General features: G+C 39.9%; 1 protein-coding gene across 3 annotated transcripts in view; it reads left to right on the forward strand.

The window, feature by feature from the left end:
• LOC117819349 (netrin receptor UNC5C-like) overlaps positions 1–16,900 on the forward strand; it is a 216,816-nt gene that overhangs the window by 116,965 nt on the left and 82,951 nt on the right. For all 3 annotated transcript variants that reach the window (XM_034692652.1, XM_034692654.1, XM_034692655.1), the window contains exons 3-4: positions 4,687–4,830; positions 15,974–16,077. In XM_034692652.1, the coding sequence (XP_034548543.1) occupies positions 4,687–4,830; positions 15,974–16,077 (248 nt within the window). The remainder of the gene's footprint in view (positions 1–4,686; positions 4,831–15,973; positions 16,078–16,900) is intronic.

Below are 16,900 nucleotides of genomic sequence, written 5' to 3' on the forward strand. Positions count from 1 at the left end.
CAGCCGATGCCAGTTATTTCCAAATGTCACTAATCGGCTTACCAATGAATATGTCTATCTTTGATTTGATGTCTCATATTTTAAAGAAGACAGTTCAAACCAGACAGAGTACATTCCCTTTCTTTTATACTTCTACTCTCAGCTGACAAGTAAACTTTGTCATAAGCATTGACACTTTAGGACTAAGAGAAATATTCTGGGGTTGTGTGCAACTCCGTGATTGATAGAAATGTTTGTGACAGTATCCACTTGTCCTGATACTTGTCTTCCATTTTTCATCTTCTTCCTCCCCCTCACCTCCTCCAGCTGACAGCAGTGGTTTTGTTGATGTGAGGGACTGTCATGCTACAGAGACCCAAACTTCCTTGCTTGTCTTCTTATAACAGACTGATGTGAATGCTCTGAGTTCTGTATCCAAACAAAATCAGACACTGAGTGATCTGGGACTATTGAAGCCTCAGGTAATTCAGTTGCTTTCTGCCCGGCAACACAAGCTTTGTGAGTTCTGCATTAACAAACAATGGAAACAACTGGGGCTTCACCAATATCAACAATACAACTCCAGATGCAGTGACATCTGTCTGTATCCTCTTTATGTCTATTCCCACTTTTTGTTTTCATTTGACATATTTTTACATAGACACGACACTGACAGAAACCAAGGGAACCTGCTTTCATGGTAGATGTAGATATGTGTATTTTTATGATATTATGCAGATATGTGGTGTCAAAATTTGGCACATTTTCTGTCATTTTCTCCCTTTAAGTTCCCAGATGACATGAAAACACAAAGATGACAATGAAAGTTAAACTTGATGTGTTATACCCTTTTGTAACAAAACCCCTTAAGTTGTATGGGGGAAAAATAACTCACATCTACAAACAATCTGGAAAAGTGTCTACAACTACTGGTTTGTTTAAGATACAGGATGCACCAGCAAAATTATTTAAGTATCATTTCATCTTTTTGTACTTTTGAAGTCTTTTCACATGCAAAAATCACTAGAAACCATTGATTGTAGAATGGGATTGTTGCTTGGATACACCTGTGACACTGACCAAAACATGCATTGAACCCACAGATAAAACATCAAAGATCCCTCAGGTGGGCACAGTCCACAGTGGAACAGATTAATCTGTCGATTGTAAGACACTTATTGGGTACTGTAAATCTCATTGCCTTAAAATCACTTTTCTTTTATTTCTCTTTAATTTGATGTAACAAGACGTTCTATCCAGACAATATTTGAGAAAATCAGGTCAAGAACTGTAGATAAAGTTTCTGAAGCAGACAGTTAAAGGACAGTCCATTTTTCTCTTTCCTATTTTATCCTTCCATCCACTCTCAGCCAGCTGCCTCAGACTGGTGTATCTTTCCTAGTTCAGCCTCACAAACAAATTGAACACATTTCATCATTACAAATATTGATTTCCCCTGCTGGGAAACCAGCTCTGCTCCCCCTGATGTTCTCTGTTTCACGCTACAGTATATATGTCCCACTTTTGTTTTGTTTTCCCTCTTTTTTGTCTTGTTTTTCATATACCAGAAACCCCTCTGTGTTCTGTTTTTTCTTCAAAGTGATATCTCCTTGTTTCATTGCATGCAATACCTTGCAACAAATATCCTAGTCTGCCCTTCAGTCACCCGCTGACATCCTTAACTGTTGTTTATGATCCTAGTTTAAGTAGGAGGCTGTTATCCAACTTTCTCTTTTAGAATAATGTTATACTGGCTGCAGTTACCTTTGCAAAAGTGAGTCACCATCCTGATTAAAGGGAGCCTTTAGAGGGACTTATCAGTTTTATACTTAAACATTGGGATTGATCAGGAACATACCTTGACACCTATTTTTTAAGCATTTTAGGGCTGATCAATCTTATTATTAAAAGACAGACTTTTTTATTTTTAGAACTGCTTTAGACTGATGGCACATCTCTGGAAACTTAAAGACAGGGTTCTTTTGGTCAAATGTATTTATTTCAAACCACTTCCATTTATTAGCCAAGATGAAATCACTTAGATTTGGAAGTGCAAAACTGTGTTGACCAAAATTTGGCTGAGATTACACATGTCTGAGTTTGTGCTATTGTATACAAGTGGATCACAAGTGGCTTTAAAACGTATCTTCATACACAACACCAGTAATCAGAATATGTGAGATGCAGCCATTGTCCTCAAGCAACAATATTATTATCTTAGCTTTATGTAGTGCAGAGTGGGTGAGAGAGCAGATTTTCACATTTGTCACCATTAGACCTTCACACATAGCAATTTCACAACAGCACCGTAACATCATTACACCTTTGTATCTATACATAGAACCCCACAACTATGCAGTACTGGTGTCCCAGTGTGTGATTTTGTATTGTGTTATGGCAATGCAGAAGCTTGAGAGGCACGATGTGTAAACACACAGCAGGAGCTCCACATACACAAATACTCAGACATTCAGACACACACAGTGCTGCTCCACTCTGCCAGCTTTGCTGTTATACATCATCACCATCTTGCCCCTATTATGCATCTCGAACCTCCAATGACAGATTAGCGGTGGGACATCTTAACCCGATCATTCCACCTCCATTGCAGACCAGGTGCAACAGTGGTGTAAATATCCCACCTAAACTGGCAATTTGTAAAGGGCTATTCAGTCCTGATGAAAACAAGCACATTTGATTACAAAGACTCTTAGTTCTGCTGCATACTTAGGTTTCTGTAAGAGCAGTGTACAGAGTGGAGTCATCTGCATATTGACTAATAATTGAACTGCTTGAATATTATTCTCCTGGTAATAACTTTTCACCTTCAGTATAAGTATAATAAGGCATGCACACAGTGATGCCAAAGCTTAACATGTGCTTTACATCCTTTATTTATTTGTTTGTTTTTTTAGCAGAGGCTCTTACCCTACCCCCCATTGTGTCCCTAAATCTCTCAGTCCCACTCATGCACCACCACATATGCTTTCTTTGCATTTATTTGAGTCCATTTGCCATAACTAGCAGCCGGGCTCTATGAACCATTCCCTGTAATTGCCCTACTTTTCTCATTACTTTTGCAGTAGTTTCCCCTCCTCTCTGTCCTTTTTGTCCTTTTTGGCCGCACACTGTGTTTTTTGCTTATTGCTTCTGCTTGCCTTGTAGTTGTCTCAGCTTCAGCATTAGTTTTCTTGATGATAATAATTGCCTCTTTGGCTTTTGTACGCTCTACCTCTCTACCATGTCCTTTTGATCTTTTATTTGAAAGTCGTAACAGGCCCCCTCGTTTGATACTTTTCACACAATTTTTTTTCTACTGTCTTTGCTCTTTACTCTCTGCCCTGAAAGCTGTCTCTCCCTCACTTTGCTATTATCTGCTGTTGTGCCAACAGTGCCTTTCACAAGATTTTTCCTTTTCCTGCTTTACTTTCCTCTTTGCCCTCAGTTCTATCAATGCCATTTGAGTTCTTCGAAGCTTCCCTGCTTTCCATCTCTTCCATCCTCATGTCCTCTACATCAATACATTTTTTCCAGCTCAAAAGCCATGGCTCCCCGTCTCTCCGTAAGATTTTGAAAAGCTTTTGTTACCTTTCATACTCTTTGCCCTCTTGGTTTCAGTTTAATTCTCTTGCCAGCCATTAACAACCTTTGGTTCACCAAAGTCTTCTACCATGGATTTTACTTTTTGCCTTCCCCCTGGTCCCCTTTGCCTTTCTGCCAGCACAGTTACCATTTCCCAATCTCTTCAGTGGCAAAAACTCACTGCAAGTCCTCATAAGTAATGTGCCCAAGTCTTGATTTGCAGAACCCCACCGAGATTGTTGCTTTGGTCTTTGTAACACTGCTGAACCTGAAGTAATCTACCATGATCTCTAACTCCCCACTCCCACATACTTTTACTTTAAACCCATTTTATCTCTTTTCCTTTTTACACATTTCATTGCCCTCATGCCCCTCCTATTCTGTCACCATCTCTCTTCCTCTCACTCTGCCTCCATCATGTTGCTCTCTATTACTTCCCCCTTTGTCATTTTCCTTTCCTCTTTCCTTCGAGTTTGTGAGCTCTAACCCTCTTTAAAGTTATCAGTACTTCTGCGCTTGCTCCTCCAACTTATTTTGTACTGCTTTATTAATTTCCTTTGTGACACGTCCTCCATTTATCTCAATATCTCCCCTTTCCCTGGTTGTCCCTTTTCTGTGCCCCTGTATTTCCTATTTCCCTCCTCTATCTCAGCTTACTTGCACTCCTGTCAGTTGGATACAGCTATTTAAAACCTTGCGCTTATTCCTCTCATGGAGCTGCTTTCACACACCAGAGAAAAGGGGGTATTGGAGGGGCAGGATGAGATAAGTGCTAGAGGTGCAAAGGAACAATCTCACAAAGTTTACATTAAATCTGGAGTGAATCTTCTCCATAAAATGACCTGGGTTTCAAAGGGTGACAGATATTGTGTGATCCCTCTGCCTCTATTTACTCTTGGAGATATTTACTGTGCAGTGCTTTGGCTTTGCTTCTAAAGCTAATATAAAAGCCATACACGAGAAGAAGCTTAAACACATTTTGGCTTTTATTTTTCATTGGCTTGCCGGGAAACTGGAACTCATGACTCATTTGCTTGTGTTGTCTTAAGCTTGATTCTTAATCTCAGCTAATATTTGGAATGGTTCATCAGTAATTTTACTTATTTATTTTTTTTACTTCTGCAGGTCTGGTGGTGAGAGAAGCCAGTATAGAAATCACACGGCAGCAGGTGGAGGAGCTGTTTGGTCCTGAAGATTACTGGTGTCAGTGCGTGGCCTGGAGCTCTGCTGGAACCACCAAGAGTCGCAAGGCACATGTCCGAATTGCATGTGAGTACACAACTGTAAGCATGTGTGAAATGTAAAGAAGATAATGTTTGCACAAAATTAAACATTGTGGGAGAGTTTGCTGTTAGTATGCTCACAAATGCATTATACCTAGACAAAAAAGTTAAATGTTTGGCTATCCAAAAATGAAAACAGATGAGCTTGCAAATGAAAACACAAATAAACACAAATACACTGACAATGTTGTCACCTTCATTCTGCTGGGTTCAGCATTACAATAATTAGTATGGGACAGCTTTCCTGACATATTTTTGTTGAACTGTTGTCATCAGGGTTATATTTAATGCTTTTAATGGAAGCCAGTAGCAGCAGCAGTTCGCCTTAGCAGTGATATAACCAACATTTTAGTGAGTTATAACAGAGAACTCTCAGGTTTTATTGCATAAATGCTTGCTTTCATGATTTTGTTTAGATTTTGTGTAGAAATATTTCAAACTTGTTAAAAATTCTAGCAGCTTGATATAATCTTTATTCATGATTCATGGTGAGAACTTGTGTAAGCTTAGACTTATCTTTATAACTTTAGTCTACAATCAGCAGCTTCCTGTTCTGGTCTGGTGAATAATTTAATATGACAACTGGGAGTCTGGCCATAAGGTCACCAAAAGAACATGACCAGACTAAAACCAGCCAGACTGAATTTCACTGTAGCAGACACTGTTGCAATGTTACACTGTACACACACTGATCACAATGGGAACTCGTTTAACAATCTAAAAAACAGTCCAGGGGTAAGGAAAGGTTGAATGCTGCTGTGAGTGATGGTGACTTGTTGTTTCTACAGCAGCTGTGCAGTAGAGGGGTTTGAGTGTTAGATAGAAATCACTTAAAAAGCCTGGTTTGTTCTTAGAAGTTAGGCCTCATATAACAGAATGGATTGTTCCTTCAAAGCTGCTTTCACTGGCCTGAGAATTGAGCCCACTGCAGTAGTTTTCCGAGCGTCATTGCTCTGGTCAATTCAGCCTTATAAGACAACAGGGACTTGTCTGAGTGCTCAGGTTATGGAAAGGTCAAGCAGAAAAGAAAATACCAATAACAAAATCGACCCCTCCTCCTGACTGTACCTGGCTTACACTGACAGGGTGGCTCTGCTTGAGTGAACTCTCAAAAGGACAACCGAGGGCTTTGACTGAGTCCATTCAGTAGACACTCAGGACAAACTGCACACATCCCCATATGTAGTACTTTAACAGACAGTAACACTCTAGCAGACACGCACACTGGAAATCCTCTTTTCCCAGGTTGGTCTTATACGTGCTGTTGGGGGATATCCATCATGTTGACTCTTGTTTTTTCACTCTGGTTGTTTTATTTGGCTGTAAAGAGATCCAGTATTTTCTCTTTTGCAGAGCCAGGTTGCTACATTTCTTTATTCATATGCCGACTTTCACACTTTTATAATTTTATTGATTTTCATTTAAAAAAAACACTCATTTTTAAATATTTAGACATTACCGGGGTAAATGATCAAGAAAAGAAAAGATATAATTATGAAAACAAGCCCATGTTTCATGATCTGCTTTACTTTTTGGACCTAAAACTGCGAAGTGCATACATTTAGATACAAAAGTAGGCTTATACATTAGAGAGGGGGGATATATTTTGTAGGTAGGTTTACAGTCATGTTGCAGTACCAGCAACAATGTCATTTTTAACAACAGGCTTTTTGAATGTCTTTACATTTAGAGCATTGCATCACTCCACATTGCTTTGGTATGGGAGGATGTTTTTCTGTCAACACAGAGTCAGTGACACAGTCACAAATATCCTTTAAGCTCCGCTAATAACCTTTTCGAATGGAATGGGCCTCCTAGGGGTGCAAAGAAAGCTGGGTAATGTGCTGTTTCTGGCTTAGGTTCAGGCTGACACACATTGAGAGACGGATGCATGCTGGCATATGTATACACGCTTCTGAGATTCTCCAAGTAAACACAGAAGCATAATCATTATGGAGCCTACACACACTGTATGACTGTACATATGTGTGCATCACTTCAGTATCTCTGTCGTCAATGTCATTAAGCTCTGAATTATGCAGGGGTGATGTGGTGCATTGTGATGCATGTGTGAGAAAAACAGAAGTGTCTCAATAACATTTTGTTTAACCATATTGGTCTTCCCCTTAAAACTGAGGTAAATGGTAGATCATCTTATTCGCTACTCTTCCTGTCCACTCAAAGCACTTACAAGCTACTTGTCTCATTCACCCATTTACACTGCACTCATATTCTGATGCTAAAGTGCGGGACCATCAGTATTAACTAATCCTCTTCATACTGACCACTGACTATGTCGCTTTTTGGGGTTCAGTGTCTTGCTCAAGGATAATTTGACATGTGACAGTGGAAGCTGGATCAAACTGCCAACATTACTTCCATGCCTGAACAAGTCACTATATACAAAATGAACAAAAGAAAAAGGGCCACACTGAAATGCCACAAAAGGTATTAACAGTTTGTTGCAACACAGCCAAATACAAGTGGTTTGTACCTAAGTCCCACCTCTGACTTGGCAGATAGCTAATCATTTCACAGGACTGTGGAATTGGCACCTAGGGGGTAGTCAGTCAGATTATAGTGGGGCTTGTGCCTCCCCAGGCCACCCTGTGGACAAACCTATGGCTCAGAGCAAATCATGCCACATCCATCACACTGAGTGGAAGTGGGTGGCAGTGAAGTTTTCTTTGCATTACTGATAATCTAAAATAGCTGTGCCTCTTATTTAGATTGTAAGAGCAATAATTTGTTACAGTTCAATAGCAGTACACTTTTAAATGGAAGCCAGTGTTCTACACTTTGTTTCACATCTTCAACTCTAAATAAAAAAGTCTGCACTGTGTTAAAGACAACTATCCTGATATCCCTAACATCATCTTCTCCATGCAGGGTTAGTATTTTAAACATGTAAGACCTCTGCTTGAGGTTGGATGGAGGAATGATGTAGCATGCCTCTAAGATGACACCTAGAAGGAGAGTATTAATAGAAATTCTCACTGCTCTCTTTTTCTTTCCTTGCTCTCCTTTTTACCCTGCTGTTCTTCGAATACTACATTTTCCCCTTTGACTTTGCCTCCGCCTACATCCTTCACTTTCTCTCTCTCTCTCCGTTATAACAGTGATTTTTCCCTTAACCAGATCTGATTACACTCAGCCCCCTCTTGCGATAACCTTTTACTTCAAATCGACCCAACCTCCTGACCTACCCCGCTTTCGCCTCCTATTTGGATCTACAGTTGTGATTAAAATGCTTCCTGGCAGCTCGAGCTTGCTGAGCAAAGTGTCTTTTCAACCCCACCATGCAACAGCAATTCAGCATTTCTCGACCGCATTCCCATCTCCTTTTCCCATTCAATTTTTTTCTCTTTTTCCTGTTGTCTCCTCTGTTGACTAGCATTGCTTTTTATTTCTTTTATGTTCTCTTGTGCCCTCTCTTCTGCTACTTATTCTATCATTCTCTAGCATCATGGCTGTTTTATAAACAGTTGAATTAACACGTCAAGACATTAACTGAATACTTGGTTCGTATCTGGATAATAGCAATCAGTGTTGTGGCTGTAAAAGTGTCAAACACACAATCAGAGATATTAAATACTCTGAGTGATTTGTTGGTACTTTTGGAGCTAAGCACTTAAGCTGAGTTATGGGCGGCGCAGGCAGCTTAATTCAAGTTTATAAAGCAGGTGACACCAGCACACACACACAAATTCACACACTCATTAAATAATGCAAGAAACAGGCACATACATAGGGATGAGGAGACACAGACACTGACAGTATAAACACAAATGTGCATGCAGAGTCTGTCATGCTCTTTGGCCCTGCAGCTATCAGGTCAAGTCTTTCTCCTTCAAAGGGATTAGATATATGTCAAGGTCACACACACACATACACACACACCAACATGCACGCAAAAAAACCACTCAGACACACAATTTTCAGATGATGGCAATTTGTTCTGCCACCTTCTACTGAGACATGTGTGCACATACCAATCAAGAGTCCAGACACTCAGGGACACAGGCAGCTCCTTGTGTTGACTGGAAAATGTCTGTGAGTGAATTTTCTCCTGTTTTGTTTATGATGCAAATGTCTCCGCTGTGTGTATTTTTGTTTTCCTTCAATCAAGGATGAATTAAACCAAGGAAAACAAGCCTCAACAGGGCTCTTCTGTTAAACCTTTAGCACTGATTATTCCCAAACTCTTTTATGCTCACCTTTGCTCAAACCTGCACAAAGTTCACCACAGCAAGCACCTAACTCTTGCCCAAAACCTACCTCACTGTCTGTTTGACGTTTAACCTTTCACATGTTTCACAGTTCAACTGAGGCATTTGCAATGCAGAAATGAAATAACTTACAAGATTCTAGCTGAAAATCCCTACAAACAGTTTACTCTTTTGCAAACACAGTTGGTGATAAACCACCTTTTTTATTTTACTTTGACTGACATCATCAAGACTTTATGGTTGTCACAAACACTAAATAAACATTTTTATAAAGAGAACTCAAAGTGTGCATCTGTGTGAATTTGTGTGTGTGGGTGTGTGTGGGTGTGTGTGTGTGCGAGTAAGTGTGTGGTTTTGATGTTTCACCATCCCTGTAATCCACTGAGCTCTTTCCCAGATGTCAAGGACTGCTTCAGTGTACTCATAAGTGTTAAAGTGGAAAGCCACAGTGCTGATATAGTCACATAAAGTAAAGTCACTTTCTACAGTCCACATGTGAGAAAAACAACACACAGCGAGTTCGTATACACTTAAAGTGTATATTGGATGTATGTTTTTGAAGAGACAGGAAGGAGCCACTTGAAGAGATGGAATGATTAGTCATCTTTTACTTATGAGAAACTATATGAAATTTAGTTTTTAATACAAACAGATGACATTCAAATATATGTATGTACTCCTTACTATTGAAATCTTACAAATGTTATACACTTCCAATGCAAAGAGTCTCAATGTGTCATACAATTGAGCTTCAAAAGAAAGCAGGATGATAATTAAAAGAAAAGAAAAAAATCATACACATGTACAAAACTGATAGCTATTAAAAAAAAAAGTCCAGAGTGCGTAAATATCAACACAAACCTAAAGTTCCTAACAGGAGCTGTAGTAGACCACAATCCAGAGAGAACTTTTTTCATTAAGTGTATATGTCAGCAGATAGAGCTGGTTACTCGTTCTAAACCTGACTGCTGAAGGAAAGACCTTGCTTGATGTCTCAGTCTGATCACAGACTGTGAAGTGTTGAAATGACAGGGTGGAGAGTTCAGGAGAAGAACTGGTCTGAGTGGAAGGACACTCTCTGAAGTCACTCAGAGAAAATAACGCCCTATGTAACCACACTGAAACTGACTGTGACACTCAAGGTCACAGTTTACCATCATGCCTTCCATTTTTAGATATTTCGGACTTTTATTGCCATTTGGGAAACATTTATGTTGTCTTATAAGAAATCATTCATTATGATTTTGCTGATTCAAGCTGTTCGTCAAGGAACTTTTATATTGAGACATCCAGAAAGCAATATAATTCACCTCATTGTTGAAACAGACTTGGCAGCTATAGTAGGAAATTGTTTTAACTCTGATTTAATGATTCAAAATAAAATGTTTTAATTATAAACGTGGTAATATTTCCCAGTTCTTTTTGTATTTATCCTCTGTGTGCACTTAATCCCTTTTATCCTCAGCCAAAGGTCTGATTGTTTCCATTGCATGTCAGCATGTAGCAAATTAGACATTCAAATGATCCTCCATGAGACTGAGGGAGAGCCCTGTGCCTGATGTTTTCTTCCCAAGCATCTCACATTGCTCTTTATGACTTGAGCAGCTCCACCAGGGAAAACCGTTATGATTTGGCATGGGTAGCATGCAGGCGGAGGCACCCATTTTTGGATAATTGCTCTGAAATGTGCTTATGTGGAGGTGCCTGAGGCAACAAACTAACCACAAACATAATAACAGTTTCAGTTTAGTGTGTGGAAGAAGAAGTTTTAGACAGAGAGGGAAGGAGGAGGAGTGAGACACGCAGGGAAAAAGGGGTCTCTGAAGGGAAAAAGGTCATTTTTTGAAAAGACACTCACACTGCTTTATTGTGTACTTTCACACTGGAGAACACTTTACAAGGTTGCCCTCTGTACTTTTCAACCCAGATGTATTTCGAGCTTGTTTGCCGAATTTATCTCTGCTTTTGTTGTATTTATGAAGGTGGGTGGTGTTATCTGCAGTTTGGAAGTGAAGTGGGGTCAGTGAATTGATAGGACACAGCTGTCCCCCTTCTCCTGTGCACATATTTCCCTTGGGCACACATTTGCACACATGCAGAGAAAACACACACACACAACTTCCACTGAATTCATGGTACCCTGGTGTCGTGAACACAATGTCACATTCCCTCTCTTCTCAAAAACACACGTTCTCCCAAACTCACATGCACCATTGCTACCAAATCGGTGGTATTCATTCTGTCAGAGCCCACAAGGTTAGCACTATGTGTGAAAATCTGTGTGTGGGTGTGTGTGTTTTCTCTTCATCCCCTGAGCAGTTTGCTTTAATCTCCTTTAATTTCATTCTCAATCTTTATGGAAATCAACTCTTCCAACCAACTCCTCATTTCAGCATCTCCCTTACTAATTAAGAGCAGGAAATTGTTCCTGGAATTGGCAGGCATGAGAGGAGTGTCTCATCCTTCAATCACCGCCTCACTTCTCCTCATGTCTGCTGTTGTTCTTTGCATATTTGTGATGCCCTGTGTAGGTCTATTTCTCTGGCCCGCTGTGAGTACCTTACCATATGTAGTTGTTCTGCCTCCACGTTACGTGTAGTTCCTGCTTGTTTCATCTCTGTCTCCAGTGTGCATTTTCCTCACTGTGACAGTATCTCTCTTCCTTCATCGGTCCCTCTTTTGTCTCTCCGTGTCTGCCCATGTACGTGCTCCGCTGTGTGTTGTGTGGGTAGCCATGTGGTGGATTAAGGGCTAAAGCTCTGGGTGATTACTCCCATAATGAACCATCATGCTCTGTTCAGGCTGTCATCCCCCACTGGGATTGACTGTATTATGAAGTTATCGTTCAGCCTCAGCAAAAACTCTCTGTCCTCACATAACTCTCTAAACCAATATAGCTGTACACACAGAATGTGGTAATGATTAGATTTATACTGCATGAAATTAAACCTCATCATTTAGGTGGGAGGATGTTGTGTAGAATGTTTGAAATCCAAAAGCCAAAGTTATGGACAGCAGACAGCTTGACCACCTCAAACACATTTATCCACACAGACAGTGGAAAATGCTTACCATCAGACACTTGATAAACCTGATACTTTATGATTTTGTTGGATGTCTTCAGTTTACTCAAGCAGATTTTAATCATAATATATTTTACAGGGTCTATTCTCTGCTGTCAGGACTTTATGAAAAAAAAACCCATCTATTTGGGATTCAAAATAATTAGAATTACTGAGTTACAAAGTTATTTTACACCACATCTTGAATTTCCCCATTGTGGGACGAGTAAAGGACTTTCTTATTCTTATCTTATCAGTCAACTGTGATGAAGTCAAACATTGACATGCTGGTCAAACGTTTCTCATTTAGCTGAACATGTTTACCTCAGTAAAAATTCTAGGCATAACTATCCTGCACTTTTATCAAATCCAAGGCTCGAACTTCATCACAAATTGCTTATTTTGCACTTGAACCTAAACTCTTTGCCTTTTATGATTTTAAACTTTTTCCAGACCCTTCAAGTTACAATTTGTGAATTTTACAGCCGCATGTTTGTATATCCTTGTAAAAGCTGCAATGAAAGGGACTTTACTTGTTCAAGCTATCCATTTCTTATTCCTTCCCCTTGTCTTTGGATGTATAACTTGGATCCTTATAGAAGAGATGCAATCAAAGTTAGATTGATGGCTGGGCAGAGTGATGGATTGCTGGTTGGTTTAGAGAGAGATAAGGCAGATAAATAGAGATGATACAAGGTGGACTCACTGACACAGGCTTGTGTTGAATGGTTTGTTAAAGAGACTGTTTCGGACATTAGAAAGAGTTGAAGTGTAGAAACCAAGCAGGTGGTTTTGGTATTAAGAACGAGTGCAGTGGTCCTGCTATGCTCTGCCAACATCTCCTTCCATTCTCCTCTTTCTCTTTGCCTCTCATCTTTCAACCTTCCACCTGCTGTCTCTACCTTTCCCTAACCACCCCCCTCCCATTTCATCTCTCTCTCTCTCTCTCTCTCTCTCTCTCTCTCTCTCTCTCTCTCTCTCTCTCTCTCTCTCTCTCTCTCTCTCTCTCTCTCTCTCTCTGTAAGGTGACTGTCTTCATGAAATACCCAGAGAGGGATTCCGAGCCGGCTGGTTCAGCATTAAAAAATGTTCTGTGTAGTGTGTCAGTGTGTGTCCACGAATAGTGAACAACGCTGACGGATAAGGTGATTATGAGTACACCTGGGAACCAGGAGCGTATAAGGGCACAAGGATAACACTCACACACACACACACACACACACACACACACACACACAGAAACACACAGTGTGCCGTCCATAAGAGTTTTCTGTATGGTTTTAGAGAATAAAGGACGGGGGATTTGTGTTCCATAGATGCAGCCATCCTTTAGAAACTTACAAAGTGACTCATGCTCTTCAAGGTGAGAAAGTTTTGAGTATTTTTTATTACCTCGAAGATCGTATCAGTTACTGCTACCATATCAACAAACCTCTGGATATCACTGTGAGCTACACAGATCATATATCTTGAGCTACATGTTGGTTGCCAATGTAATTAATCATCCTGACTTGCTGACATTTGTTATAAATCTGATACAGGACATGTAATCATCCAGATGGAAATCTGGCTTGCACATGCACGCAAGAACTAAAACACTGACATGCATGCCCAATACACTTGTCCATAAACATTTGTACATAAATAAATTGGTTATTGTAATGTACAGAAATGCAGACTAAAGTTAGAGCAGAAAATGTAATGCCTCAAATCCTTTTTTTTACCTCATCACAACGCAGTGCAATTTTTTTATTTTCATATTCCAGCTGGTTTGTGTCACCGGCGATATGTGCGTGTGCACAGCTTTTTGTCAGTCTCAAGTGCTCTAGTCCTACAGATACACTCCAAATCTGATTGAGTTCATCTTGCAACTGTGTGGTTTGAGTTCTTGAGAGAAATCAGATGATAAACCTTCAAGTTAATGCAAAAGATTGTTGTAAAAAATCACATTCTCCCATTTCATTACTGTCATATGTTTTTCCTTTAGAAATCCATCACACCATCTGATCAGCACCATAAATAAAGTCACCTGCTAAGATCTGCAACACTACCACTGCTCTCATGTTACAGTTTGTTTTATGGCCTCTTTTCCATGGCTGGCTAATTATTTTAACATATGTTAAGCTCAGCTGCCAATATATGGATACATAAAGAGCAGCTGTAGCAGCAGCAGATTACTTGGAAGGGGAGCAGAAAAGCAGTGAAATATGTTTTTTACTCTGTCCAAGTGGTGGAATAAATCAAACTAAAGGGAACAAGGTTGGGAGTAAAGAATAGACTGATAAAGAGACGTAGAAAGAGCTGTAGTAGGTGTCAGGATGAGTCAATTTAAACTGCTAAAGAATGGTTGTCCTTTAGCCCTCAGTTCATAAAATTCTGTCTTTTTTGTGTGGAAATATGTAAAGACAAGTGGCAGCAAGACAAACACAGATTCTGAGAAAAATACAATAAAAATAAAGATTAGTTGTCCAAAAACGCCATCCCTCTCTCCATCCATTCATCCATCCACCCACAATGTTTTTTGTGTTTTTAAAGCCTTCTCTCTATCCTCCTCTCTTTGTCTATCTATCCTGTGTTGTTCTTATTTAAATGTCAGGCTAATTGTCTGCCACCATGAGCTTTTTTTTCTCTTTCCCAATGAAAACAGCTGAGCCCTCTCTCAGATGTTCTGTGAAAGAAATGGCAGTGCATTCCATTCTGCTTTGTAATGCTGTCATTTATCACAGCATGTGGACCATTAGTGTGAATCATTTATTGTCTTTGGCGTGCTCCAAGAAAAACCCTGAACTCTGGCAGGTCTATATGGAATGAAAGGAAGGTTTAAATATTGTCCGTAATGATTTAGAGGCCAAGAGCAGCCTGTGGTTGGTGAAGCAGCTAAAGCACCTAAAACCTTGGTAGGCAGTGCGTGTGTGTAAAAAATCCAGTCACTACATTGTTAAAATGTTAACACTGTGTATACGCAGCTGTGTACTGATCCTTGGTTGATAGAGTACAGCTGAGTGTGTTTCCTTGTTGTGTATACTTCTAAGGTGTCATGGGAGTGCAAAAGTCAACATATGCATGACTGACTTTGTGCATAATTTCTATAATTACTGTGTCATTGTTGCCGCAGAAATTAGGTAAAATGAGGCCGTTGTACGCTGACACGGCAGCATGTCCCAAACAGCGTTCCTCCCTGATAACTCTAAATACTTTTGCAAAGTAGTCTCCCTCACGCCACAGATATTATTATTGCACTGGCAGCACCCACAATCTTAATTTAAGGGTGCTTCTCACTGGTGCTTATTGTTTCTGGGTTACAAAAGCCATCCCATGGCGCTTCCACTTCCTTCAGTAGTGACGGTTCAGTTTGTTTTAAATGGCTCTGTATTCTTTATATTGTATATGAGTTAGATTTTTATTAAAACAATGGAGGGGACATGTCCTGGTAGTAGCATTAGTTCTAGATCTGGAAATTTTACTCTAACAAAAACCCCAAATCTGTTTTGTTTCTTCTCCACCATTATTGTTGACAAATTTGATGTCAGTCTTTGTCCTCTTTATTTAATTGGTAGGTAAGTAAGAAATGGCATTGTCAAGCACAGCCAAAAGTTGAACTATTTATCACTGAGCTCTGACAAAAAAAGTTCAGTGGTTTGTATAGAAAACAGGAACTGCCAGTGCAAAAAAAAAAATGCTGCTAGTGGACACGGGCCCTTAATAACTACATATCAATATGAAGGGTTTAAAAGTATGGGCAACAGCAACATAGTTACCGTAGTTTTGTCATTTGCACTCACATTCATCCACCTATTTGCTCATTAAGTTTCTTGTCTCTCACCCTCTCTCCCCTCAGACCTGAAGAAGTCCTTCGAACAGGAGCCCCTGGGAAAGGAGGTGTCCCTAGAGCAGGAAGTGCTGTTACAGTGTCGCCCGCCAGAGGGCATTCCAGCTGCTGAGGTATGTGCAATGTGATTGTTAGCCTCCACCAGAAGGGGATACAAAAGGCATGAGCAGGGGAACTGTGGGTGCAAAGTTTGGATGATTCTAAGCACCCATATCTGACGGGGCCCTAAAACATATTGGAACATTGGGAGTGGTGAAGTGGTGAGGCCCAATGAAATATATTTTCATGGGAGTAAAAACCCCTGGCAGTGCAAGCCTGGGTGTGAGTATAGAGGAAGAACTTTTAGGTAAGAGCGAGAGAGTGACAGAAGATTAGGGAAGACAGAAGACAACACAAGACATTAAAGAAGAACAATTGAAGTCATCAGATTGAAATAGAGTAAAAGTGCCAAGGAAACATGCTGGGGCACTTTCTGGCATTGCAAATCCTACAACTCACTCTGCAGTCAATGCTTGAAGGGTGTGCTGAATATATTAATCAATACATTTGAATAGTGATATGTCCAAAGCTGATGATATGACTTAGTATGTCAAAGCTACTAAAAGAAGAACGTTCTAGCACAAATTCTGCCTAATCCTTACTTACTTTTGTGCATTGCCTTTACACTGCTTGGCAGTACCTGCACCAAATGGACTTGAAGCACTTTGTTACTCTTACTGATCTTGTTTCCTCTTGTCTAGATCTTTGCTTATGTTGTTCTTGTTCTCGTATGTACATCGCTTTGGATAAAAGCGTCTGCTAAATGACATTGTAACATTGTAACATTGTAAGTTTACTTAAAGTTCTGTGTAACTCAGAAAAATAATGAATTGGACCAAATCCCAACCAGGAAAAAGAACTACCTAATTACATGTCGGCATGAAGTGATGTCACATT

The sequence above is a fragment of the Notolabrus celidotus genome, chromosome 9, assembly GCF_009762535.1.
Source record: "Notolabrus celidotus isolate fNotCel1 chromosome 9, fNotCel1.pri, whole genome shotgun sequence".
Classification (NCBI taxonomy): Eukaryota; Metazoa; Chordata; class Actinopteri; order Labriformes; family Labridae; genus Notolabrus; species Notolabrus celidotus.